We start from the raw sequence: 26,841 nt of genomic DNA, 5'->3' as shown, positions 1-26,841 counted from the left end.
GGATGTTTTGGGATGTTGTGCTCTCATCCCAGAGCTGCCCAGGCCTTTCCTGACTTCCCTTTGCTCCCTTTCCCACAGAATTAACAACCAGGACGGCACTGCTGAAATGCTGGTGGAAGCATTAGGTGCCAAGATTGTTAATAGCAGAGATGCCAAAGGAAGGTGAGCGTGGCCTTGTCCCCTCCTTGTCACCCCTGACACCTTGAGAGGCTCCTGGAGCAGAGGCAGACTGAGCTAAAGCATTAAATTGTGGATTTATTAATAATAATTTAAATGGATACACCTCGGGCAGTGCAAGAGCCCAGCCAGGGCTACACCCAAGATTGACACCCAGTCATGAGTTTTTAATACAATTATAAATTTATTTATTTATAAATAATATTTATTTATTATTTATTGATACCTTTCAGGCTCTGAGGCTGTAGGTGATGCCTTAAGAAGCTCCTGGAGCAGAGGCAGAGTTAAAGGATTAAATTGTGGATTTATTAAAAGGATGCACTTGGGCAGTACAAGAGCCCAGACCCAGTCATGAGTTTTTAATACAATTATAAACTTTTATTTATAATTTTCAGTCCCTGAGGCTTTAGGTGATGCCTTGAGAGGCTCCTGGAGCAGAGGCAGACTGAGCTACAGCATTAAATTATGGATTTATTAATAATAATTTAAATGGATACACCTCGGGCAGTGCAAGAGCCCAGCCAGGGCTACACCCAAGATGGGCTCAGAGTCACGAGTTCTTCATTCAATTATAAATTTATTTACAAATAATATTTATTTATTATTTATTGATAATTTTCAGTCCTTGAGGCTGTAGGTGATGCCTTAAGAAGCTCCTGGAGCAGAGGCAGAGTAAAAGGATTAAATTGTGGATTTATTAAAAGGATGCACTTGGGCAGTACAAGAGCCCAGACCCAGTCATGAGTTTTTAATACAATTATAAATTTATTTATTTATAAATAATATTTATTTTTTATTTATTGATACTTTTCATGCCCTGAGGCTGTAAGTGATGCCTTGAGAGGTTCCTAGGATGTAACTAGAGAGCCTTAAAGGATTAAAGTAGGGATTTATTAATAAAAAAGCCTCAGTGGATGCACCTTGGGCAGTACAAGAGCCCAGGCCCAGTCATGAGATTTTAATACAATTATAAACTTTTATTTATCATTTTCAGGCCCTGAGGCTTTAGGTGATGCCTTGAGAGGCTCCTAGAACAGAACTAGACAGAATTAAAGGATTAAATTGTGGATTTATTAAAAGGATGCACTTGGGCAATACAAGAGCCCAGCCAGGGCCACACCCAAGATGGGCTCAGTCATGAGTTCTTAATTCTGTTATAAATTTATTTATAAATAATATTTATTTATTATTTATTGATACTTTTCAGGCCTTGATATTGTAGGTGATGCCTTGGGAGGTTCCTAGAACAGAACCAGACAGAATTAAAGGATTAAAGTAGGGATTTATTAATAAAAAAGCCTCAGTGGATGCACCTTGGGCAATACAAGAGCCCAGACCCAGTCATGAGTTTTGAATACAATTATAAATTAATTTATTTATAAATAATATTTATTTATTATTTATTGATACTTTTCAGTCCCTGAGGCTGTAGGTGATGCCTTGCAAGGCTACTTGGAGTAGAGCTAGACAGAGTTAAAGGATTAAAGTAGGAATAAAATGAAATCATATCAATAAAATGAATTGAAAAACAGGAATAGTATGAAAATATGAACATGAAATGTATTAAATAAAAATAAAATAATTTTTAAAATGAAATAAGGATATGAAATATGGATATGAAATTGAAAAATAGGAATGTTCTGAAAATATAAGAGTTAGAACTTTAGGCATCACCATGCCCACTGAGAAAATATGACTTTTATGAAATAAAATTTTTTTACAAAGAGAATGGAATAAAATAAAATAAAATTTAAATTATAATTAAATTAAATCAAAATCAAATAAAAATATGAAAAAAATTAGTATTTTAAAAAATGAAATAAAAATACGAATATTAAGAAATATAAAAGCTAAATCTTTAACCGCCACCATCCCCACCAAGATAAATAAAATAAATGAAATAAAAATCAGAGCATTTTAAAAAATGAAACAAAAATATGAGTATTTTTAGAAATTAAACAAAAATACCAATATTAGGAGATAGAAAAGCTGTATATTTCCATCCCCACCAAGAGAAATCAAAAAAAAATAAAAATAAGAGTATTTTAAAAAATGAAACAAAAATATGAGTATTAGGAAATAGAAAAGCTAAATATTTCCATCCCCACCAAGAGAAATCAAATAAATAAAAATATGAGTATTTTAAAAAATGAAACAAAAATACAAATATTAGGAAATATAAAAGCTAAATCTTTAACCGCCACCATCCCCACCAAGATAAAAAAATAAATAAAAATATTAATATTTTTTTAAAATGAAACAAAAATCTGAGTATTTTAAAAAATTAAACAAAAATACCAATATTAAGAAATAGAAATATTTCCATCCCCACCAAGAGAAATCAAAAAAAAAATAAAAATAAGAGTATTTTAAAAATGAAACAAAAATCTGAGTATTTAAAAAAATGAAACCAAAAATCTGAGTATTTTAAAAAATGAAACAAAAATATGAGTATTTAAAAAAATGAAACAAAAAATCTGAGTATTTTAAAAAATGAAACAAAAATATGAATATTAAGAAATAGAAAAGCTGTATATTTCCATCCCCACCAAGAGAAATCAAAAAAAATAAAAATAAGAGTATTTTAAAAATGAAACAAAAATATGAGTATTTAAAAAAATGAGACAAAAATATGAATATTAAGAAAGAGAAAAGCTGTATGTTTCCATCCCCACCGAGAGAAACCAAAGAAATCAGTGCCATAGATGAGCTAAGAAGTGTTGTGGCTCCCCAGGACCCCCCTTCACGCCGCTGCCTTCGCAGACAACGTCCGAGGTTTACAGCTGCTCCTGCGCCACCAGGCCCAGGTGGACACGGCCGACAAGCTGGGCAGGACCCCCCTGATGGTGGCATCGGAGAACGGGCACACGGCAGCGCTGGGTGCGTGGGCAGGGCTGGGCTGCGAGGTGGGGGCAGCGCGTGGGGCTCACACCCGGCTGGATGTGCTCCAATTTACAATATTTCACACTCACACCCGGCTGGTTGTGCTCCATTTTACAGCAGTTCACACTCAGGTGTTTATTATCCATTTTACAGCAGTTCATGTTCACACCCGGGTGTTTGTGCTCCATTTTACAGCAGTTCATGTTCACACCCGGCTGGATGTGCTCCAATTTACAGCAGTTCACACCCGGCTGGATGTGCTCCAATTTACAATATTTCACACTCACACCCGGCTGGATGTGCTCCATTTTACAGCAGTTCATGTTCACACCCGGGTGTTTGTGCTCCATTTCACAGTATTTCACACCCGGCTGGTTGTGCTCCATTTTACAGCAGTTCACACTCAGGTGTTTATTATCCATTTTACAGCAGTTCATGTTCACACCCGGCTGGATGTGCTCCATTTTACAGCAGTTCATGTTCACACCCGGCTGGATGTGCTCCATTTTACAGCAGTTCACACTCAGGTGTTTATTATCCATTTTACAGCAGTTCATGTTCACACCCGGCTGGTTGTGCTCCATTTTACAATATTTTACACTCACAGCCGGGTGTTTATTATTTATTATCTCTGCTACAATAGTTCATGTTCACACCCGGGTGGTTGTGCTCCATTTTACAATATTTCACACTCACACCCGGCTGGTTGTGCTACATTTTACAGCAGTTCATGTTCACACTCAGGTATTTGTGCTCCATTTTACAGTATTTCACACCCGGCTGGTTGTGCTCCATTTTACAGCAGTTCACACTCAGGTGTTTATTATCCATTTTACAGCAGTTCATGTTCACACCCGGCTGGATGTGCTCCATTTTACAGTATTTCACACTCAGGTGTTTATTATCCATTTTACAGCAGTTCACACCCGGCTGGATGTGCTCCATTTTACAATATTTCACACTCACACCCGGCTGGATGTGCTCCATTTTACAGTATTTCACACTCAGGTGTTTATTATCCATTTTACAGCAGTTCATGTTCACACCCGGCTGGTTGTGCTCCATTTCACAGTATTTCACACTCACACCCGGCTGGTTGTGCTCCATTTTACAGTATTTCACACCCGGCTGGATGTGCTCCATTTTACAGTATTTCACACTCAGGTGTTTATTATCCATTTTACAGCAGTTCATGTTCACACCTGGGTGTTTATTATTTATAATCACAATAGTACACATTCACACCCGGGTGTTTGTCCTCCATTTTACAATATTTCACACTCACACCCGGGTGTTTGTCCTCCATTTTACAGCAGTTCACACTCACACTCAGGTGTTTATTATTTATAATCACAATAGTTCACACTCACACTCAGGTGTTTGTTATCCATTTTACAATATTTCACATTCACATTCAGGTGTTTATTATTTATAATCACAATAGTTCACATTCACACTCAGGTGTTTGTTATCCATTTTACAATATTTCACATTCACACTCAGGTATTTATTACTTATCACAATAATCACTATTTTATTTATACATGAAATTGTGTGGGAACTCTTGACTCTTAAATATGTAAACATTATCAGTAGGCTAAAGAAGTTTTCTGAGAACTTTCAAAAAGAACTATAAAAGAAAACTTAACACTTCTAAAAATCAAGGCAACACTCCTCCTCACCCGTTCTTCTCCTCCTCCTCCTTGCAGAGTTCCTGCTGTTCCAAGCAAAAGCAAATATTACTGTGCTGGATGTCAACAAGAACACAGCTCTTCACCTGGCCTGCAGCAAGGTGGGGACATGGCCGGCGTGGGTGGCACCTCTGTGACACCTTGGTGTCCCCCTGGGCGGTTTTGGGTGGCTCAGGTGGCACAGAGCCCTCTGTGCTTTTCCTGGGGAGCTCCTCGCTGAATCTCCAGGGTCATTTCCGTGCCTGGAAGTTCCCCAGACTGGGTCATTGTCTCAACTTCCAGGGTCACTTCCAGGATTGGAGGTGCCTTGGTTGGGTCACTCTGAACTTCCAGGGTCACTTCCATGCCTGGAGGTGCCTTGGTTGGGTCATTCTCTGAATTTCCAGGGTCACTTCCATGCCTGGAGGTGCCTTGGTTGGGTTCTGAATCTCCAGAGTAATTTCCATGCCTGGAGGTGCCTTGGTTGGGTCATTCTCTGAATTTCCAGGGTCACTTCCATGATTGGAGGTTCCTTGGTTGGGTTCTGAATCTCCAGAGTAATTTCCATGCTTGGAGGTGCTTTGGTTGGGTCATTCTCTGAATTTCCAGGGTTATTTCCATGCGTGGAGGTGCCTTGGTTGGGTCACTCTGAACTTCCAGGGTTATTTCCATGCCTGGAGGTGCCTTGGTTGGGTCATTCTCTGAACTTCCAGGGTCATTTCCACGATTGGAGGTGCCCAGGCTGGGTCACTCTCCGAATTTCCAGTCATTTCCATGCCTGGAAAGTGACCTGGTTGGGTCACTTTGTCCAACCCACGGTGGAAACCAGAGGCTTGTGGTCACTTTGTCCATGGCAGAAGGGTGGGAACGAGGTGATTTTTATGGCTATTCCCAACCCCAACCATTCCATGTTGGCAACCAGAGGCTTGTGGTCATTTTGTCACTCCCAACCCATGGTGGCAACCAGAGGCTTGTGGTCACTTTGTCCAACCCGTGGTGGCAACCAGAGGCTTGTGGTCACTTTGTCCAACCCGTGGTGGTCACTTTGTCCAACCCGTGGTGGCAACCAGAGGCTTGTGGTCACTTTGTCCAACCCATGGTGGTCACTTTGTCCAGCCCATGCTGGTCACTTTGTCCAACCTGTGGTGGCAACCAGAGGCTTGTGGTCGCTTAGTCCACGCCGAGGTGGAGGCCAGCAGGTGCCAGAGTGGCCCGTGGCACGAGGACGGGTTTTGGGGTTTAGGATCTCCTGCCCTCTGCCCCTGCCCTGAACGCCCCCGTTGTCCCCAGGGCCATGAAAAGTGTGCCTTGTTGATCCTGGGGGAAACCCAAGACCTTGGCCTTATCAATGCAAGTAACAGTGCTCTGCAGATGTGAGTGCTCGCACGGCCGGGCCGCGGGGGAACGGGGGAAAAACGGGAATGGGGGAAAAACAGGGAATGGGGGAAAAACGGGGAATGGGGGAAAAATGGGGAATGGGGGAGAAACGGGAATGGGGGAAACGGGAATGGGGGAAAAACGGGGAATGGGGGAAAAACGGGAATGGGGGAAACGGGAATGGGGAATGGGGGAAATGGGGAATGGGGAATGGGGGGAAAACTGGGAATGGGGGAAAACTGGGAATGGGGGAAAACGGGGAATGGGGGGAAAACGGGGAATGGGGGAGAAACTGGGAATGGGGGAAACAGGGAATGGGGGAAAAACGGGAATGGGGGAAAAACGGGGGATGGGGGAAACGGGGAATGGGGGAAAAACGGGGAATGGGGGAGAAACTGGGAATGGTGGGAAAAACGGGGAATGGGGGAAAAACGGGGAATGGGGGAAAAACGGGGAATGGGAGAGAAACGGGGAATGGGGGAGAAACTGGGAATGGGGGAGAAACGGGAATGGGGGAGAAACGGGAATGGGGGAAACAGGGAATGGGGGAAATGGGGAACGGGGGAGAAACGGGGAATGGGGGAAACAGGGAAAAGGGAATGGGGAATGGGGGAAATGGGGAATGGGGAAAAACGGGGAATGGGGGAAAAACGGGAATGGGGGAAACTGGGAATGGGGAAAAAATGGGGAAATGGGGGAAATGGGGAATGGGGGGAAAACTGGGAATGGGGGAAACAGGGAATGGAGGAAAAACGGGGAATGGGGGAAATGGGGGATGGGGAAATGGGGAATGGGGGAAACGGGGAATGGGGGAAACAGGGAATGGAGGAAAAACTGGGAATGGAGGAAACGGGGAATGGGGGAAACTGGGTACGGCGGAAAAACGGGAAATTGGGGAAACTGGGTACGGGGGGAAACTGGGAATGGGGGGAAAATGGGGTATGGGGGAACTGGGAATGGGGGGAGAAACTGGGAATGGGGGAAACTGGGAAATATGGGAATGGGGAAAACTGGGAAATGTATGAATGGGTGAGCCACGAGCCCACCCTTGAACCCACTCAAAGATTTCAGCGCATGGTGTTCTGTGGGGTTTTGGGGTGGAGTTTTGGGAGGGAGTTTTGGGGTGGGATTTGGGATGAGGTTTTGGGGTGTGGTTTGGGATGAGGTTTTGGGGTGGGGTTTGGAGTGGGGTTTGGGGTGGGGTTTTGGGGTGTGGTTTGGGGTTGTGACGCAGTTTCCCCCTCCAGGCCGCTGCACATCGCGGCGCGGAACGGGCTGGCCTCGGTGGTGCAGGCCCTGCTCAGCCGCGGGGCCACCGTGCTGGCTGTGGATGAAGAAGGTGCGTGCCACAACACCACACCCCATCCCACGACCCCACAACCCCACAGACCATCCCACAATCCCACACCTCATCCTGTGACTCCACAACCCCACACCTCATCCCACGACCCCATAACCCCACACCCCATCCCACGACCCCACAACCCCACAGACCATCCCACAGTCCCACACCTCATCCTGTGACTCCACAACCCCACACCTCATCCCACGACCCCATAACCCCACACCCCATCCCGCCATCCCTCAATGGGACAAGATGGGATTTAAGATCTCTCCCAACCCACCCCATCCCACACCCCCAGAATCCCACACCCCATCTCATGAGCCCCCACACCCCAATCCCACCACCCCAGAATCCCACACCCCATCATGTGACTCCACAACCCCACACCCCATCCCACAACCCCACAACTCCACAACCCCACAATCCCCCAACTCCACACTCCATCCCACACCCCCAGAACCCCACACCCCATCTCATGAGCCCCCACACCCCAATCCCACAACCCCAGAATCCCACAGCCCATCTCGTGACCCCACACCCCAATCCCACATCCACACAATCCCACACCCCCACAATCCCATGATCTCACACCCCATCCCACAGCCCCAGAACCCCGCACCCCATCTCGTGACCCCACACCTCAATCCCACATCCACACAATCCTACACCCCCACAATCCCCCAATCCCACACCCCATCCCACAGCCCCAGAACCCCACAATCCCCCGATCTCACACCCCATCCCACACCTGCACAACCCCACACCCCATCCCACACCCCCAGAATCCCACACCCCATCTTGTGACCCCACACCCCAATCCCACATCCACACAATCCCACACCCCCACAACCCCACAATCCCCCAATCCCACACCCCATCCCACACCTGCACAACCCCACACCCCCAGAATACCACACCCTATCCCACACCCCCACAACCCCACAATCCCCTGATCCCACACCCCATCCCACAGCCCCAGAACCCCACAATCCCCCGATCTCACACCCCATCCCACACCTGCACAATCCCACAACCCCAGAGCCCCACAGCCCCATGCCACCCCCTGACCCCCCTGACCCCTCGGTGCCTCCCTCAGGTCACACCCCAGCCCTGGCCTGTGCCCCCAACAAGGACGTGGCCGACTGCCTGGCACTGATCCTCTCCACCATGAAGCCTTTCCCGCCCAAGGACGCGCTCGGCTCCTTCAGCCTCAGCCTCCTCACGAACTGCGGCATCGCGGCCAAGGCGGCGGCGGCCTGCGGGGCCCTCCCGGCCTGCGGGGCCCTCCCGGCCTGCGGGGCCCTCCCGAACGGCTCCTCCTGCCCCTACTCCAAGGAGCGCCACAGCGCCATCGGCCTGGACGGCTGCTACTCGGAGTGACCTCCCCCGGCCACGGGTGACCCGATATCTTATTCTATTTATTTAGAAATTCTATAAATATAGGGCACTTTAAAGGAGAACAAGACCGGGCGGGCCCAGCGTGGGGTGGGTGGGGGTGAGGCCAAGAGTTCGGGGTTTTGAGCGTTCCCGGCGGTGCCAGCCCCGTTCCCTGTGCCCTCCCTGGCTGGCAGGAGCTGGAAGGAGCAGGATTTGGGCTGGCACGTTCCTGGGATGGAAGGGGCAGGATTTGGGCTGGGATTTGGGCTGGCACGTCCCCCGTGCCCTCCCAACCTTCCCTTGGGCAGGAGGTGGAAGGAGCAGGATTTGGGCTGGGATTTGGGCTGGCACATTCCCAGGATGGAAGGAGCAGGATTTGGGCTGGCACATCCCCTGTGCCCTCCCAATCATCCCTTGGCTGGGCAGGAGCTGGAAGGGGCAAGATTTAGGCTGGGTTTGGGCTGGCACATCCCCTGTGCCCTCCTAATCCACCCTGGCTGGCAGGAGGTGGAAGGGCAGGATTTGGGCTGGGATTTGGGCTGGCACATCCCCTGTGCCCTCCCAACCTTCCCTTGGCTGGGCAAGAGCTGGAAGGGACAAGATTTAGGCTGGGATTTGGGCTGGCACATTCCCAGGATGGAAGGAGCAGGATTTGGGCTGGGATTTGGGCTGGCACATCCCCTGTGCCCTCCCAACCCTCCCTGGCTGGCAGGAGGTGGAAGGGGCAGAATTTGGGTTGGCACGAGGCAGATGCTGCTGGATTTTCCCTTGGAGGTTGATTGGAGCATTTCCTCCCCTGTCTTCTTGTTTCCTTCCCAGGGTCTTTGTTTCCTTCCTGGCATCTTTGTTTCATTCCCGGTGTTTCATTCCCAACGTTTTTGTTTCATCCCTGGTGGTTTTGTTTCACTCCTGGCACTTCCTTCTCAACATTTTGTTTCATTCCCAATGTTTTTGTTTCCTTCCCAGGGTTCTTGTTTCATTCTTGGTGTTTCATTCCTGGTGTTTCCTTCCCAACATTTTTGTTTCCTTCCCAGAGTTTTTGTTTCATTCCCAACATTTTTGTTTCATTCCCAGCGTTTCACTCCCGGTGTTTCATTCCTGTTTCCTTCCCAGATGTTTTGTTTCCTTCCTGGTGATTTCATCTCATTCCCAACATTTTCCTCCCGGAAATCCCAGGAATTTCCCTTCCCATTTCCATCCCCTGTGCTCAGCTGGGATCAGGAAAAACCCGAACTCTTGGCCAGGGTGGGGATTTGGGGATTTGGGAATGTCCAGCCAGGGTGGGAATCGCTCCTCCCCTCTCCTCTCCTCGTGCTTACCCCAAAAAGAAAACACTTGAAAAACCCCAAATCTACTGTACCTGGCACACTAAAAACCCTTTGGCAGCTCATTTTAGGGAAAATAAAAACGGGTGCCCCTCTGGAGCCTCCTCCCCACACCAGGCACTTTAGGGATTCTGTTGGTTTTGGATTTTTTTTTTAGGGGTTTTTATTTTGGTTTCTTCCCCTCCTTTTGGCAATTTGTCAGATCCTAAAAATTGCTTTTTTTTTTTTTTTTTTTTCCCTCCTGGTTTGCGTGGCCGTTTCCATGAGAGAGTCAGTTGTTGGTTGCTTGCTTGGTTGCTTGCTTCTTTTTTTTTTTTTTTTTTTTTTTAAAAAAAGATAATTATTTATAGAGAAACGAGCATTTACCTTTAAAAAAACCAACAAAAACCATTTAAAAAAATTATAATTCAACATTTTAGCCTTTACTAAGGAAACAAATGCACTTGCAAGTCCTTATTCACAAAGCCTGTGTTGATTTTTTTGGGATGCAGCATCCTGGCAGATTTTGTGGATGTGAGTGGGATGGTTGTTTTTTGGTTTGGGTTCTCATTTTTCATTTATTTTCATTTTTGGAAATCCCTGTTTATGCTGCAGGTTCAAAGCATTCGAGAATGTTGCACTGTTGGGTTTTTTTTTTTTTTCCGTTATTTTTTTTCTTTTTTTCTTTTTTTTTCTTTTTTTGGGGGGGGTTTTCCTTCTGAATTACTGTAACAGCATCAAAAAGCAATTTTTCCCTCCTTCCCACGAGTCTGTTCAAAGCCAAAGACGGGGATGCACAGAGGAAGGGGCTGGAAGGGCAGTGGAATTCCAGGAATTTTGGGAATTTCAGGAATCTCCAAGCTCCTCACCCCCTGAGAAAAGGGCATTTCTGTAACCAAAATCCTTTTTTTTTTTTTTTTTTTTTGTTGGTTTTTATTTTCTTTTTCAATCATTTGGAGATGAAGGTGGCTCCCCTTCGGGAGCTCTTCCTGGGGGATCCCCTGGCACTGTTCTTTTCTTTTTCTTTTTCTTTTTGAACCAAAGCCAAACTTTTTCGAACCAAATATGAAGTTGCAGTCTTGGCCTTTGGGTGAAAAGCACATTTTTTCCTTCGGGGTTCCCCCACCCCAAGCACTCAACAAAAACCCACCCTGGGTGAGATCCAGGCACTTGAGAGGGGCAGGGATCCGAGGGATTTCCCTTTTTTTTTTTTTTGTTTTTTTTAGGATAAAACCCCTCCCTGCTCCCCCCCCATCCCAAAAGGAAGCGCTGCCCCTTGTTCTGCACCAGATACCTCAGCTCAGAACCAGAATGAACTCAAACAAAACTTGAATTTAAAAATTAAAAAAAGAAAAAAAAAAAGAAAAAAAAACCTTTTTTGTTTTTTTGAAAAATCCTTTTTCTTCTTTTGAAAAATCCTTTTCATTCTTTTGAAAAATCCTTTTCTCTTTTTTTGGAAGCTCCTTTTCCTTCTTTTTCTGAACATCCTTTTCTTTTTTTTTTTTTTTGGAAAATTTTTTTCCCTTTTTTTTGAAAGATCCTTTCCCTTTTTTTGAAAGATCCTTTCCCTTCTTTGGGAAGATCCTTTCCCTTTTTTTTGGAGGATCCTTTTCTCTTTTTTTGGAAGCTCCTTTTCCTTCTCTCAGAACATCCTTTTCCATTTTATTTGAAAGATCTTTTCCCTTTTTTTGGGAGCTCCTTTCCCTTTTTTTTGGAAGCTCATTTTCCTTTCTTTGGGAAGATCCTTTCCCTTTTTTTTTTTGAAAGCTCCTTTCCCTTTTTTTTTTTTGGAAACTCCTTCTCCTTTTTTTTGGGAAGATCCTTTTCAGTATTCTGCAGAGGAGAACTGGACAAAAAACACAAAAAAACCCAAAAAAAACCCCACAAACAGAGAGAACTTGTTTACATTTCGCTGCAGCTCTTTCCCTTTTCCCAGCAGGAATTCCCTCATTCCCTCCCTCTCCCAAACCCAAAGCCCTCCCAGGCTTTTGGGTGCTTTTGTAGGATTCCTTTTGGGTGCTTTTGTAGGATTCCCACATTTCCAGGATGGGAATTCTCCCGTTCCCATGGAATCCATCCCTGCCCTCCTTTGCTGTCCCCATCCCCTTTTTTTTTTTTTTTTTTTCCCCAGCACGTGGAAAACTCTGCTTTTCCCTCCACTTTGCTGGAGGGGGGGATTTTTTTTTTTTTTAATTATTATTTTTTTGGGGTATTATCCTGGTTTTTTTGGGGTTTTTTTTTTTTTTTTTTTTTTTGCTCTGAGGAGGAAGCCCATCCCTTCCTGCTGGCCTTGTCCCCACCGTGTCACCTCCACTCCGAGACAATCAACGCCATCTCCAAAAGGGCTTCCCCCCCTTCCACCCCCGTCCTTCCCCTTCCCCGCTTCAAAAATAATAATTAGAATAATTAATAATGACGAGAATGGAGGGGAACGAGGCTCCAGCAGCGCACCCGGAGGGGAGAGGGGAGAGGGGAGGGGATGGGGGGTGGCAGAAGGGGGGGGACGTGCGTGGCCTTTTTTTTTTGGGGTTGTCCCAGTCTTGTTCTCCTTTAACGCTGTATCGTTATCGTCGACAGCACAGCTTGACAATTTAAGTAATAATCAAAGTGTTTGGTAATAATTGCATTTATTTTGCTAAACGAGATTGATTGAAAAAAAAAATTTTTTTTTTTTTTGGGGGTTGGTTGTTTTGTTTTTTTTTTTTTCAAATTTTTTTTTTTTTTTTTTTTTTTTTTTTTTTTTTTTTTTTTTTTTTTTTTTGGTGATGGTTTTTTCCCCCGGTGCGTTGTAAAAAGAGGGATGGAGGGAAACTTCCGCTGCCCCGCCCGCTCTCCCCAAATTTTCCATCCCTTTATGCCAAAGTTGGACCATTCAGCAAAATTTATTTCACCTTCATCCCATTAATTGGTTTGGAACGCTTGGATTCCTTTCCCAAACCCTCTGGAAAAAAAAAAACAAAAAAAAACAACAAAAAAAAAAAAAAAAAAGGAAGTTTCTCTCCGACCCCTTGGTCCAAAGCACTTGCTTCAAGTAATAAGCACTTTTGTTAAAAAAGCATGAGTCTGGATTCCCTTTAGCATCCCACGGGATAGAGAGCAGCGAGAGGGAGGCGAGAGTGTCTTTGGCTTTATTTTTTCAGTTGGAATTTAAAAGAGAGGAAGAAGATGAAAAAAGAGGAAAAAAAAAAAAAAAAAAGTTCATTTCTAGGGAATGAATGGACAAAGGGAAGTTGTGGTTTTGAGAGAGAGAGGAAGGAAAAAAATGAAAAATATTTTAAAAAAAAGCTAAAAAAGAAGGAATAAAAAAAAAAAAAAAATAACCCAACAGCACAAAAAAAAAAAAAATTTACATTTCAAAGTCAAAGGTGTTTTTGCACTGCCATTGCCCGAGCGAGGGGCGGCGCCCCCTGAGCCATAGACCCTGCGACAAACACTGAATGTACCGGGGACAGCCCGGGACGGCCCGGGATAGGCCGGGATAGGCCGGGATAGGCCGGGATAGGCTGGGGACAGCCCAGGGATAGCCCAGGGATAGCCCGGGATAGCCCAGGGACAGCCCAGGGATAGCCCAGGGACAGCCCGGGATAGCCCAGGGATAGCCCAGGATAGCCCAGGGACAGCCCAGGGATAGCCCAGGGATAGCCCAGGATAGCCCGGGATAGCCCAGGGATAGCCCAGGATAGCCCGGGATAGGCTGGGGACAGCCCAGGGATAGCCCAGGGATAGCCTGGGATAGCCCAGGGATAGCCCAGGATAGCCCGGGATAGGCTGGGGACAGCCCAGGGATAGCCCAGGGATAGCCCAGGGACAGCCCGGGATAGGCCGGGATAGGCCGGGATAGGCTGGGGACAGCCCAGGGATAGCCCAGGGATAGCCCTGGGACAGCCCAGGGACAGCCCGGGATAGGCCGGGATAGCCCAGGGATAGCCTGGGACAGCCTGGGATGGCCCGGGATAGGCCGGGATAGCCTGGGGACAGCCCAGGGATAGCCCTGGGACAGCCCGGGATAGCCCGGGATAGCCCAGGGACAGTCCAGGGATAGCCCTGGGACAGCCCGGGACAACCTGGGGACAGCCCGGGATAGCCCAGGATAGCCTGGGGACATTCCAGGGACAGCCCAAGGACAACCCAGGGACAGCCCAGGGACAGCCCCGGGGCCGCTGCTGCCGCCACTCCCCGGCCAGGGGCACTTCAGGTTGTTAGGGAAGCGTGTCCCCGTGTCCCCGTGTCCCCCTGTCCCCATCCTGTCCCCGTGTCCCCGTGTCCCCGTGTCCCCCTGTCCCCATCCTGTCCCTCTGTCCCCTCCTGTCCCCTCCTGTCCCGTTCCTGTCCTTGTCCCTCCCCTCTCCCATCCCTTCCCCACCCATTCCGCTTCCCCCACCCGTTTTTCCTCCTTCTCCTCCTCCCTTTCCCTCCCCTTCTCCCGTTTTCCCTCCCCTTTTTCCCATTTTCCCATTTTCCCTCCCCTTTTCCCATTTTCCCTCCCCTTTCCCATCTCCCTCTCCCTCCCTTTTCCCTGCCCATCCCTCTCCAACCCATCCCGCCCTTCCATTCCCTCTCCCTCTCCCCCTCCACTCCCATCCCTCTTCCCACCCCTTCCCTCCCTCTCCCCTCCCCTCTCCCACCCTTTCCCCTCCCTTTTTCCCCTCCCACTTTCCCCATTCCCGGTGGGAGCGAGGATCCCTCCCCAGTCCCCCAGGAGCAGCCCCAGCCCCACCCGGCCGCATCCCGGGGCTGGAATCCGGCAGATCAAAAAATAAAAATAAAATAATAATAATAATAATAATAAAACATAGCACTAAAAAGCCAAGCAAAAAAACCACCAAAATCTCCAAAAACGTGGAACCACTTTTGGGTTTGGTCCCGTTTTTGGGGAGCTCCGTGCAGATCCCAATTCCCAGCACGGGGAGGAACAAGGAAAACCCCAAACCTACAAAAGCAGAGACTCCAGAAAGAACCTTTTTTTTTTTTTTTTTTTTTTTTTTTTTTAATTATTCTTATTATTATTCCTTGATTTTATCCCGATGTTCCGCGGGGCCTGGGCAGCTCCCGGGGCTCCTTCCCGGGTGGGAATGTCGGGGTGGGATCCCACCTTTGCCTTCAGTGAGAAACCAAAGGATAAAAACCCAACCCCTTCCTGCTGGATACCGGCACGGACACGCGGATTCCTCGGTTCAGGCTTTTTCTTTTTCCCTTTCCTTTTTTCTTTCCCCCCTCCCTCCCCTCCTTTTCCTCCTTTTTTTTCTTTTTTTCTCCAAGGACACAAGGAGCTGTTCAATCCTCTTCTCCTGGCTGGAATTTTTTGGGCTCGGCAGTGAAAGGAGATGTAATAATAAAAAAAAATATTAAAAAAAAACCCCAACAAAACACATCTAAAAAAAAAAAAAATTAAAAAAAAAATAATAAAAAAAGCCGAGGCTCACCCAAAACATCGAGGGGAGCTCCGGAGCTGCCCTAAAATCCTTGGAATTGTGGGGTGAGGCTGGAGGGGGCCGGAGCCGGAGCCCCCCGGGGCAGTTGGGGATGGGGGGGACGCGTCTCTAAGGCATCTGTAGCAACTCTGTGTCTTTAATATCCTCCGTGTCAATGCTGCACCTCTGTATTTTATGCACATAAATGTTCCTTTGATGCCGACAGGACAAAAAAAAAAAAAAAAAAAAAAAACCACACAAAAAAAAAAAACAAAACCACACACACAAAAAAAAAATAAAATAAATATACAAAAACCTCATCATCACCTGTCAGGTACAGCCGACTCCTCCGTGTGCGGGTCCGTGTCTCGTCCGGGCCTCGTCCCCCTCTTCCCGTGCAGGGGGACAAAAAGAGGGGGGGGGTGGTAAAAAAATAACAAAAAATAACAAAAAAATTTAAAAGAAAAAAAAAAAAAAAAAAAAAAAAAAAAAAGAGGAAAATAGCCTTACTCGACCCAGTCGTTATCGATATTGTTCTTCGTCAACTTGAAAATAAATAAAGGAAACTTCGCATGGAAAGCTTTGGCTGTGGTGGTTTTGGGGAGCCCGGGGGGTTCCTGCTGCTCTTCCCGAGTTCCTCTGGAGCTTTGGAGAACCTGGCCCTTCCTCCTGTCCCTTTTTTTCCTTTTCTGAGCCCGGTTCCTCACGGCTTGGCCAAAAGCTGCTGGGTTTCGGTGCTCTGTGTTGATTTTGGGGAATTTCAGGGGTTCTGCCCCGGGAATGACCCTCGGGGATGGGTCAGAGATGGACAAAGTGCGGTGGGAGGAGAGGCCGGAGGCACGAGGGGTCCTGCACCCCCCTGGGGGGTCCCAGAACCTTGAGGGGTCCCAAAACCTTGAGGGGTCCCAAATCTTCAGGGGTCTCAGAACTTTGAGGGGTCCTGGACCCCCCTGGAGGATCCCAGAATCCTGAAGGGTCCCAAAACCTTGAGGGGTCCCAAAACCTTGAAAAGTCCCAGAACCTTGAGGGGTCCTAAAATCTTGAGGGGTCCCAGAATCTTGAGGTGTTCTGGACCCCCCGAGGGGTCCCAGAACCTTGAGGGGTCCCAGACCCCCCTGGGGGGGTCTCTCAAAACCTTGAAAGGTCCCAGAACCTTGAGGGGTCCCAAAATCTTGAGGGGTCCCAGAACCTTGAGGGGTCCCGGAATCCTGAGGGGTCCCGGACCCTTGAGGGGTGCCAGAATCCCGGTTTTTTTTTGGGGGGCTGTTTCGGATCTTTTCGGGGAGCGGGGTCTGGGCCGGTTCCTGCCGCAGCTCCGGAGCCTCCGGTGCGGGGCCACCCCCGGGACGGGTCCGGACCGCTCCGTGCGGGATCTGCCCGCGCCGAGAGAGGAGCCAGGGGCGGGCTGATGAGGAAATGAGGAAAATCCGCCTTAATTCGTGTCTTTCCCCACCTTTTTCCGGGCTGCGGAAACATCTCCCCAGCTCTCAGCATCGCCCGGGCTGGATCCTCTTTGCACGGGGGTGTTTGGGGGAAAAGCACCCCCGAACGACCCCCCCCGGCTGCGGCAGCGCCTCTTTCCCCCCAAAATTATCTTTTTTTTAATCCTCCGGGCTCCGTTCTGCTCTGAAATGTGAGATCTGCTGATCCCAGCCCATCCCGGCAGGGATTTTTCATCTCCCTCCCCTCCGGGGGAGTTTCTCCCTCCCAGCGCCGACTCAAAAGCTCCGTCCCGGGGGGTTCCCAGCCCCTCGCCCCCCGCAGCCTCGAGCAGGGCAGAGTTTTGAGGTGCAGTTTAAAAATAGAAATAAAACAAACTGTGAAATGCCGGCTCAAAACCGTGTCCCCCCACCTCCCCGATTTTGCTGGTTTCTCGCCCTTCCCGTGCGAGCAGAAGCCCCAGAGAACCCCAAAAAATCCGAATTTCGTCGTCGATGTCCCATATCCGAATTTTCAGAAATCCTTCTTCATTTTCGGAGAGGAGGGAGGGAAGAGAAAGGAATTCGAAATAATTTTTAAAAGGAGGGAAAACCAAAAAAAAAACCCAGCGAAACCATTCAGACTTGATCTATTTTCTACCCCGTAACTGTGACCAAATCCTGCTCTTTTTATTGCGCCTCTGGCTCAATTCTGTTTATTAAACCGCGCTTGCTCCGGGGTTGTTCCCCCTCCTCGGCTCCTCCGGGGGGTCAGCAGGGGGAACACGCTCGGATCCAGCCCCGGAGCCGCGGGTGACCCCGGGAGAGGACGGGGGGCAGCGAGGGGACCCCGATTCCCTTCCCTCGGGGCTGCTCCGGCACCGCGGATTCCCCCCGGGGATTCTGGAGGAGGGGGGGAAAATCCAAGCCGGGGGTCCCGGGGGTCCGCTCGGGCTCCGGCCGCGGCTCCCGCTGGGGTCAGCGGCGGGGCCGAGCGGGGCCGAGGCGCTCAGGGCTGCAGCCAGGAGCGGAGGTGCCCCTCGGCCAGGGCGATGCCCAGCATGATGCCAGCGCCCAGCAGGAACCCCGCGTTCTGCAGGAGGAAGCGGCTCCAGGTGCCCTCGCCGGAGCCCCGCAGCGCCTCGGGGAGCTGGGGAAGAGCAGGGGGGGCTCCGTGAGACCCCCGGACACCCCTAAACCTCTCAGACCCCTCCGTGAGACCCCCGCCCCGGACACTCCCAAACCCCTCGTGAGACCCCCGGACACCCCTAAAGCCTCCAGACCCCCCGGGAGACCCCCCCCCCCCCCGGACACCCTCAAACCCCCCGTGAGACTTTCGGACACTCCCAAAACCCTCAGATCCCCCGTGAAACCCCCGGACACCCCCAAACCCCCCAGACCCCCCCTTACCATGTCGGCCAGGGCCACGTAGAGGAAGATGCCGGCGGTGGCGGTGAGGACCCAGGGGGCGAGGGGGGTCCCGCTGTGCCCCAGGGCCACCCCCGCCACCACCCCCAGGCAGGAGAGCAGCGCCGAGAGCAGGTTGAGGAGCAGGACGGAGCGCGGGGCCGTGCCCGCCCGCAGCAGCACCGCCAGGTCACCTGCGGCCACGGGAGGGTGGCACGGGGGGTTCAGGGGCGTCCCCGGCTCTGGGGGGGACGGGGGGACAGGGCGGGGGACAGGGACTCACCCAGCTCGTGGGGCAGCTCGTGGCAGAGCACGGCCAGCGCCGTGCTGAGCCCGCTGGAGAGGCTGTGAGAGAAGGCGGCTCCTGTGGGGAGCGAGAGGGTTCCTCGTCCCGGGGCCGCTGCGCCCCTCGTGCCCCGTCCCCGTGCCTGAATCACCGGGCAGCCCTTGTCCCCTTGTCCCCTTGTCCCCTTGTCCCCTTGTCGCTCTGTCCCAATCCACCCCTGTCCCCGTCCCTGAATCACCGGGCAGCCCTTGTCCCCTTGTCCCCTTGTCCCCTTGTCCCTTGTCGCTCTGTCCCAATCCACCCCTGTCCCCGTCCCTGAATCACCGGGCAGCCCTTGTCCGTCTGTCTCTGAGGCACCCACCCCTTGTCCCCCCTGTCCCCAACATCCTTCTGTCCCTGAGGAAACCTTTTCCTCCTGTCCTTGGGCACCTCTCCTCCCTCCATCTCCATCCTCATCCCCATTCCCGTTCCCGTCCCCGTCCCCGTCCCCGTCCCCGTCCCCGTCCCGTCCCGTTTCCATCCCCGTCCCCGTCCCTGTTCCCGTCCCCGTTCCCGTTCCCGTTCCCGTTCCCGTTCCCGTTCCCGTTCCCGTTCCCGTCCCCGTCCCGTTCCCGTTCCCGTTCCCGTTCCCACCGATGGCCAGCCCGTCCGTCAGGTTGTGGACGCCGTCCCCCAGCACCACCATCCACACGATGTCAGCGGCCCCGGGCCCGAGGGGCAGCGCGGGGCCGTGGGAGTGTCCGTGGGAGGGTCCCTGGGGGGGCTCCTGGGGGGGCTCGGGGGGTCTCAGCTCCAGCTCCGGCTCCGGCGCCGTCAGGTGTCGCAGCTCGGTCCCTGCGGCGGGACGGACACCCCGGGTCCGGTGGGTGCCGGGGCCGGGGGCTCTGGGTTGGGGGGGGGAGTGCGAGGGGGTCGTACCTGCCCGTGACGGTGCCAGGCCGGGGGTCTCTCCGTGGGGGCGTCCCTGGGGACAACGGAGGCGTTGCGTGCAGAGCCGGCCCCGGGGGCGGCCCCGTGCCCGCCCGGTGCCCGCCGCTCGCTCGCTCGCTCTCACCGTGGCCTCCCGCCGGCGCCGCAGCATCCCCAGGAGCAGCTCCAGCACGAAGAGCAGGTAGATGCCGCCCAGCACCGCCAGCCCCTGCAGCACCGCGGGGCTCGGCTCCCCCGGCGCCTCCGGGTGCCTCCCGTGCGCCTGGACACGGGGCACGCCGCGGCTCAGGGCACCGCGACGCCGCCGGTGTGCCCCCGGTGCCGCCCCCGCGGCGGTACCTACGTGCGGCCAGAGGTGCAGCAGGGCGTCCCCGCAGAGCGTCCCCACGGCCAGGGCCACCAGGAAGGCGAGGAGCGAGCGGAAGGAGCCGCGGGCGCGCAGCGGGAGCAGCAGCACGGCCAGCGCGGACGGGAGGCTCACGGAGAGCACGGCCAGGAGCGCCCAGCCCAGCGCTGCGGGCAGCGTCAGGGGCACGGCCCGGAGAGGGGGGCTTGGGGAGGTGGGGATGGGGACCCAGGGATGGGGACCCGGGGATGGGGGAATGGGGGCCCCAGGGATGGGAACCCCAGGGATGTGGGAATGGGGGTCGCAGGGAAGGGAACCCCAGGGATTTATGGACGGAGACCCCCGGATGGGAACCCCAGGGATGTGGGAATGGGGGTCCCAGGGAAGGGAACCCCAGGGATTTATGGACGGAGACCCCCGGATGGGAACCCCAGGGATGTGGGAATGGGGACCTCAGGGATGGAGACCCCAGGGATGGAGACCCCTGAGATTTAGCAACAGGGACTCCAGGCATGGGGGCCCCAGGGATTTAGGGATGGGGACCCCAGGGATGTGGGAATGGGGGTCCCAGGGAAGGGAACCCCAGGGATGTGGGAATGGGGGTCCCGGGGAAGGGAACCCCAGGGATTTATGGACGGAGACCCCGGATGGGAACCCCAGGGATATGGGAATGGGGACCTCAGGGATGGAGACCCCAGGGATGGAGACCCCTGAGATTTAGCAACAGGGACTCCAGGCATGGGGGCCCCAGGAATTTAGGGATGGGGACCCCAGGTATGTGGGAATGAGGGTCCCAGGGATGGAGACCCCTGAGATTTAGGGACAGGGACTCCAGGGATGGGGACCCCAGGGATGGAGATTCCAGGGATGGAGACCCCAGGATGAGGAATGGGGGGCCGGGGGGGCACGGCTCAAGTTGGAGGGCACAGGGATGGGTGTGGGGAATGGGGGGGGGGCTTGGGGATTCAGGGATGGAGTCCCCCACATCATAATGGGGACAGGGGACCTGGGTCAGGACACGGGGACCCCTGGGGAGGCAGGACCCGGGGACCAGCGAGGGGGTCCCAGGATGCGGCTGCAAGGACGGGGGATCCCAGGGACGAGGGACGTGGGGCCCGGGGACCAGCGAGGGGTCCCGGGTTGGGGTTACCTGGCCACGGGGCCCCCCCCGGGGGAGGCAGCGTCACCTCATCGCTGTGCTGGATGCAGACGCGGCTGTCGATCTGGTAGAGCAGCGCCGGGCACAGCAGCGTGAACTGCTCCGGCGTCAGCTGCGCCACCGAGTCCAGCCCGAAATTCACCAGCAGCTGGGTCACGTTCAGGCACTGCGGGCGGGGGGCTTGTGCTGAGCGGCGCTGGGGGTCCCGGGGAGCACCGGGGGCTCCCACGGGCTCCCGGAGCGCGGCACAGCGCGACCCCCCCCCCCGTCCCCACTCACGTCGTCGTGCGGGTGGTCGGCGCTGGAGTGCTCCAAGCCCAGCACCCTCCCCAGCAGGCTGAGGGTGGGCTGGTACTGCCGGGGGACCCCCGCAGCCCCGGGGGGCTCGGCGGGCACCGCCTCGGGCCAGCTCGGCGTCTGGGAGGGCGGGGGGCTGCGGGAGATCGGGGTGTGAGCCCCCCGGCACAGCGCGGGCCGGGGCAGCCCCTCGGGGGGGGGGACCCGCGGCTACCTGAGGGGTCCGCCGGTGCTCGGAGCCGCGTCCCCGCCGTGCTCCCACACCGGGTGCCGGTGCCGGTGCTTGTCCTCCTGCACCTCCAGCAGGTCCAGGTGGCTGACGTGGCCGTGGCCCAGCTCCTCGTGCTGGATCTGGACCACCTGCACCCTGCCCAGCCCGAGGCTGCCCAGCAGCCGCGCCAGCCCCTCGAAGGGCAGCGTCCCGTTAGCCCCGTACTGGCCGAAGAGCTGCTGCAGGTAGTAGCCGTGCTCCTGCGCCGCGTCCTCGGGGAGCCGCCCCGGGGTCCCCGCGGTCCCCGGAGCACCCCCGGCCCCCAGAGCCAGCAGCCCCAGCGCGGCCAGGAGGAGCCCAGGGCGGCTCATGGGGCCGGATCCCGCGGCAGCAGCTGGGGGACAGCGCGATGTCGGGGTCACCCCGGTGATGGTGGTGGTGGGGGGGGGCTCTCCGGGCAGCCCCCTGCCGCCACCCGTCCGTGGGGAAAGCGACAGGCGGCTCCAGGGTCACCTCCCGGGACACGTGCGGCGCACCGGGGCTCGGGGACACCCGCGGGGAGCGGGGCTGGGGGTGAGGGAAGGGGGGGGGGACGCGGCTACTGCGCCCCCCCCCCCCTCCCGGGGGGCGGCGGGGTGGGATTTGGGGGTCACCGGGACCACAGCGTGGGGGACAGCGGGTGACCCTCGTCCTTGAGGCGAGGTTTTGCAACGGGCGCGGGTTTGGCGGGGGAGTTAATGTTTCACCGAGAGGCAGATAAAACCCTCCGCACCCCCCAGCCCCCCCACGCGCCCCCCCCTCCACCCCCAGCACCACCGGGGGACGCGGGACAGCCCCGCACGGAGCCGCGGTGGCCGCGCCCCCCCCCCCCCCCCCACACTCCACGTGTGGCCCGGCCACGCCGCGGGGCCGGGAAATCGCGGCAGCCGCCGCCGCACTGCCCCCCGCCCCCGGTGTCCCACGGGTGTCCCACGGGTGTCCCCCCCCCCCCCCCCCCGGAGCCCACCCAGCTGCCTCTGGCTGCCCCCACCCGCGGGACCCCCGCGGGGGCGGTGCTGGCACCGCCCGCGCCCCCCCGGGACCCCTCCCGTGCCCACCTGTGCCCACCTGAGCCCACCTGAGCCGATGGGGACGCGCCCCCCCCCCCGATCGTCCCCTCGCTGTCCCCGAGCCCGTCCCGCGCCTGTCGCGCCCGACCCGGGGGGGGCCAAGGGTCACCCCGGAGCTGCTCCCAGCCGGCCCCGGTACCGGGAGGGGCCGCGGGGAGGGCCCTGGGGGCGGGGGGCGGGGGGGGGGGGGGGTCCGGGCAGAGCCGCTGAGGCGGGGGCAGAGCTCGGTTCTTTATTAACCCCTCCCGAGAGGGGGGCGCGGGGGGGGGGGGGCACGGGCTGGACCCCCCCGGGACCCCCGAGCACCGGAGGGGGGAGGGGTCCGGACCAGCCCCGAGCAGGGGGGGGAGTGGGGGGACACCGGGCAGCCCCTCCCCGCTGCGGGCTCGGCGAACCGGGGAGCCCCCGGTTGGTGGCGGTGCCGGGGGGAGGGTTCCGGGGGGGTTCCGGGGGGGGGGGGTCCCCGTTATCTCTTGCCGCTCCGCCGCGTCTCTTTGCCGTTGCTGACGGGGCCGGGCTGGCTGCGGGTGATGCGGCCGCTCGGGGGGTGCGGGGGCCGCGGCCGGGGGGTGCGCGGGGGGGCCCCCGGAGCTCAGCCCGTTCCCGTTCTGGCTCTCGGGGGCTGCGGGGAACCGGGAGGTGAGGGGTGGTGGGGGGGTGTACCGGGGTTGTGGGGGGGGGGGGGGGGGGTTTGGGGTGCGGTACCGACCTGGGGGAGCGGCGGGGGGGCCCGGGGGGGGCTGCGGAGCTGCCGGGGTCGAGGTCTCGGGCGGGGCCTGGGGAGGGGATGGAGACCCCCGAGTGTCACGGGGGGGGGCGGTTTGGGGAAGTCTGGGGGGGGGGTTTTGGGGGATTTGGGGGAAGTTCAAGGGGAATTGAGGGGATTTTGGGGAAGTTAGGGGAGGTTTTGGGGGAATTTGGGGGGGATTTGGGGCAAATTTTGGGGGGTTTGGGGAAATTTGGGGGAACGTGGGAGATTTGGGGGGAATTTAGGGGAAACTTAAGGGGAATTTGGTGGGGATTTGGGGGAAATTTGGGGGTGGATTGGGAGAAATTTGGGGAAAATTCACGGGAATTAGGGGATTTGGGGGAAATATGAGGGCATTTGGGAGAAATTTGGGGGATTTGGGGGAAATTCAAGAGAAATTAGGGGATTTGGGGGGAATTTCAGGGGGATTTGGGGGGGGTTCGGGAAATTTGGAGTGCTTTGGGGCAAATTTGGGAGGATTTAGGGTAAATTTGTGGGGATTTGGGGTAAATTTGGAGGGATTTGGGGCAAATTTGGAAGGATTTAGTGTAAATTTGTGGGGATTTGGGGTAAATTTGTGGGGATTTGGGGCAAATTCATGAGGAGTGGGGCAAATTTGGAAGGATTTAGTGTAAATTTGTGGGGATTTGGGGTAAATTTGCGGGGATTTGGGGTAAATTTGGAGGGATTTGGGGCAAAGTTGGAAGGATTTAGTGTAAATTTGTGGGGATTTGGGGTAAATTTGTGGGGATTTGGGGCAAATTCATGAGGATTGGGGCAAATTTGGAAGGATTTAGTGTAAATTTGTGGGGATTTGGGGTAAATTTGTGGGGATTTGGGGTAAATTCATGAAGATTTGGTGCAAATTCAGGGGAAACTCGTGGGGATCCAGCTCTGCCCCCCCGCCCAACACTCACCCCTTTGCCCTGCGCCTGCTGCGCCACGTACTCGGGGTTGGGCTCGCTGAAGTTGGGCACCTCCGAGTAAACCATGCAGAACCTGCGGGCACAGCGGGGCTCTTTGGGGTCCCCCCGACCCCAAAAACCCTCTAGGACCCCCAAAACCCCCTTAGGACCCCCCAAAAACCCCTCCTTACTCGCCGATCTTCTGCAGGTCGCCGCCGCGGCCGGTGTAGAGCGTCAGGCAGCCCTTGAAGACGGAGGCGTAGCTGAGGATGAGGAGGATGGGGGGGGTCAGGGCGGTGTCCCCAAGTGTCCCCAAGCGTCCCCAGGTGTCCCCAGTACCCCTTGGTGAGGCGGATGATGTCCCGGGCTGGATGAGGTTGCCCACATCGTCCCACACGGAGATGTTGATGCTGCCGGTCTTGTCGGCCACTTTGCACGTCCGCACCTCGTGGCCGTCCTTGGTCTTGGTCACCCGGCCTGGAGGGGACAGCGAGGGGACGTCGGGGTCAGCGGGCACCTCAGCGGGCAGAGGGGACCTCAGGGGGGTGGCACTCACCGGTCTCCAGCACGATGAAGATGAGGTTGAGGTTCTTGAGGCCGGGTTTGACGTCCTTGACCAGAGTCTCGGCGCTCATGGTGGCTGGGGACAGGGAATGGCACCTTGGGGACAGGGAATGGCACCTTGGGGACAGGGAATGGCACCTTGGGGACACGGAGGGGCACCTTGGGGACAGGGAATGGCACCTTGGGGATAGGGAATGGCAGCCTGGGGACAGGGAATGGCACCATGGGGACAGGGAATGGCACCCTGGGGACAGGGAATGGCACCATGGGGACAGGGAATGGCACCTTGGGGACACAGAGTGGCACTGTGGGGACAGGGAATGGCAGCCTGGGGACAGGGAATGGCAGCCTGGGGACAGGGAATGGCACCCTGGGGACAGGGAATGGCACCATGGGGACAGGGAATGGCACCTTGGGGACACAGAGTGGCACTGTGGGGACAGGGAATGGCAGCCTGGGGACAGGGAATGGCAGCCTGGGGACAGGGAATGGCACCTTGGGGACAGGGAATGGCACCCAAGGGGACAGGGAATGGCACCTTGGGGACAGGGAATGGCACCATGGGGACAGGGAATGGCACCTTGGGGACAGGGAATGGCACCCTGGGGACAGGGAATGGCACCTTGGGGACACAGAGTGGCACTGTGGGGACAGGGAATGGCAGCCTGGGGACAGGGAATGGCACCCTGGGGACATGGAGTGGCACCCTGGGGACAAGGAATGGCACCCTGGGGACAGCAGGGACAGGGCACCCTGGGGACACGGAGCGGCACTTGAGGGGACAGCGGGGACGTGGCAGCCATGGGGCACAGAATGGCACTATGGGGACAACAGGGACATGGCACTGTGGGGACACTGAGTGGCACTCATGGGGGCGGTGGGGACAGGGCACAAAGGGGACATGGAATGGCAGCCTGGGGACAGGGAATGGCAGCCTGGGGACAGAGAATGGCAGCCTGGGGACAGGGAATGGCACCGTGGGGACAGGGAATGGCACCTTGGGGACAGGGAATGGCACCTTGGGGACACGGAGGGGCACCTTGGGGACAGGGAATGACACCATGGGGACAGGGAATGGCACTGTGGGGACAGGGAATGGCACTGTGGGGACACAGAGTAGCACTGTGGGGACAGGGAATGGCACCCTGGGGACAACAGGGACATGGCACTGTGGGCACACTGAGTGGCACTCATGGGGGCGGTGGGGACAGGGCACAAAGGGGACATGGAATGGCACCTTGGGGACAGCGGGGACATGGAACGTCACTCATGGGGACACGGGACACTGGAGGGGACACGGGGAATGGGGGACACCGGCAAGGGACAGCGGGACTGGGGGACACCGGGGGGACACCGGGGACCGGGAGGGCTTTGGGGACCGGGGGGACACCGGCGGTGGCAGCTCTGGGACCGGCCCGCAGGGAGGGGACAGCCGGGATGCGGCACCGGGACACCGGGGATGGGACACCGGGGATGGGACACCGGGACCCGGGCGTGACATCGGGGGTGGCACTTGGGGACATCGCTGCTGGACACGGGGACAGCGGGGACGGGGCCACCGGGGACCGGACAGCACCGGCCGGCGGGGGACACCGGGGACGCCACGGTAGGAACGAGACACCGGGGACGGCGACGCGAAGGCAGCACCGCGGGGGACGGGACAGCGGGAGCATCCCTGCTGGGGCACCGGGACCACCGGGCAGCGGGGACGCGGGGGCCGCCGGGACACCGGGGACAGGACCGCGGGAACGGGACTACCCACGAACGACACTCCGGGGCCACCGGGACCGGGAGCAGAACCAGGACCGGGAGCGGGACCGGGAGCGCCCTCCCACCCGTCCCGCCACCAGGGGGCGCTCGCACCTCCCGCCGCGCTCTCACCGGGCACGGCGCCGCCGCCGCCGCGGGCGCTCCCGG

The 26,841-nt window shown here is 55.3% G+C and overlaps 3 protein-coding genes across 3 annotated transcripts in view; 1 reads left to right on the top strand and 2 right to left on the bottom strand.

Annotated features, from left to right (window-relative positions):
• ANKRD52 (ankyrin repeat domain 52) overlaps positions 1–15,466 on the top strand; it is a 50,903-nt gene extending 35,437 nt beyond the window's left edge. The window contains exons 24-30 of the mRNA XM_053967438.1: positions 79–162; positions 2,912–3,057; positions 4,770–4,852; positions 6,021–6,103; positions 7,355–7,446; positions 8,549–8,848; positions 15,393–15,466. Coding sequence (XP_053823413.1) covers positions 79–162; positions 2,912–3,057; positions 4,770–4,852; positions 6,021–6,103; positions 7,355–7,446; positions 8,549–8,832 — 772 coding nt within the window. The 3' untranslated portion in view covers positions 8,833–8,848; positions 15,393–15,466. The remainder of the gene's footprint in view (positions 1–78; positions 163–2,911; positions 3,058–4,769; positions 4,853–6,020; positions 6,104–7,354; positions 7,447–8,548; positions 8,849–15,392) is intronic.
• Positions 15,467–17,600: 2,134 nt separating this feature from the next.
• On the bottom strand, positions 17,601–22,737 carry SLC39A5 (solute carrier family 39 member 5). The gene is made up of 11 exons (XM_053967526.1): positions 22,716–22,737; positions 21,602–21,992; positions 21,370–21,523; positions 21,082–21,256; positions 19,929–20,098; positions 19,710–19,847; positions 19,574–19,619; positions 19,289–19,489; positions 18,653–18,733; positions 18,373–18,563; positions 17,601–18,112 (listed from the first exon to the last, which is right to left on the bottom strand). Exons 2-11 carry the CDS (start codon positions 21,967–21,969, stop codon positions 17,972–17,974), a joined length of 1,665 nt encoding a protein of 554 aa, XP_053823501.1. The 5' UTR covers positions 21,970–21,992; positions 22,716–22,737; the 3' UTR covers positions 17,601–17,971.
• Positions 22,738–23,081: 344 nt separating this feature from the next.
• Positions 23,082–26,815, bottom strand: NABP2 (nucleic acid binding protein 2). Its single transcript, XM_053967688.1, is given in 9 exon segments — positions 23,082–23,263; positions 23,265–23,329; positions 23,417–23,483; positions 24,373–24,454; positions 24,552–24,623; positions 24,700–24,724; positions 24,727–24,837; positions 24,917–25,020; positions 26,788–26,815. Coding segments are annotated over 8 exon segments (591 nt in total). The 5' UTR covers positions 24,996–25,020; positions 26,788–26,815; the 3' UTR covers positions 23,082–23,173.
• Positions 26,816–26,841: the final 26 nt, after the last annotated feature.

The sequence above is a fragment of the Vidua chalybeata genome, chromosome 30 (genome assembly GCF_026979565.1).
Source record: "Vidua chalybeata isolate OUT-0048 chromosome 30, bVidCha1 merged haplotype, whole genome shotgun sequence".
Taxonomy (NCBI): Eukaryota; Metazoa; Chordata; class Aves; order Passeriformes; family Viduidae; genus Vidua; species Vidua chalybeata.
This window is presented reverse-complemented; position numbering and strand designations above follow the sequence as displayed.

Bases quoted from the DNA above. Each gene is read 5' to 3' on its own strand.
- SLC39A5 (XM_053967526.1), bottom strand. From the start codon at position 21,969: ATGAGCCGCCCTGGGCTCCTCCTGGCCGCGCTGGGGCTGCTGGCTCTG. The intron at 18,734-19,288 runs GTGGGAACGGGA...CGCTCCCCACAG, and splicing joins GACGGACGGGCTGGCCATCG to GAGCCGCCTTCTCTCACAGC. The intron at 18,564-18,652 runs GTGAGTCCCTGT...CCGTGGCCGCAG, and splicing joins CGAGCTGCCCCACGAGCTGG to GTGACCTGGCGGTGCTGCTG.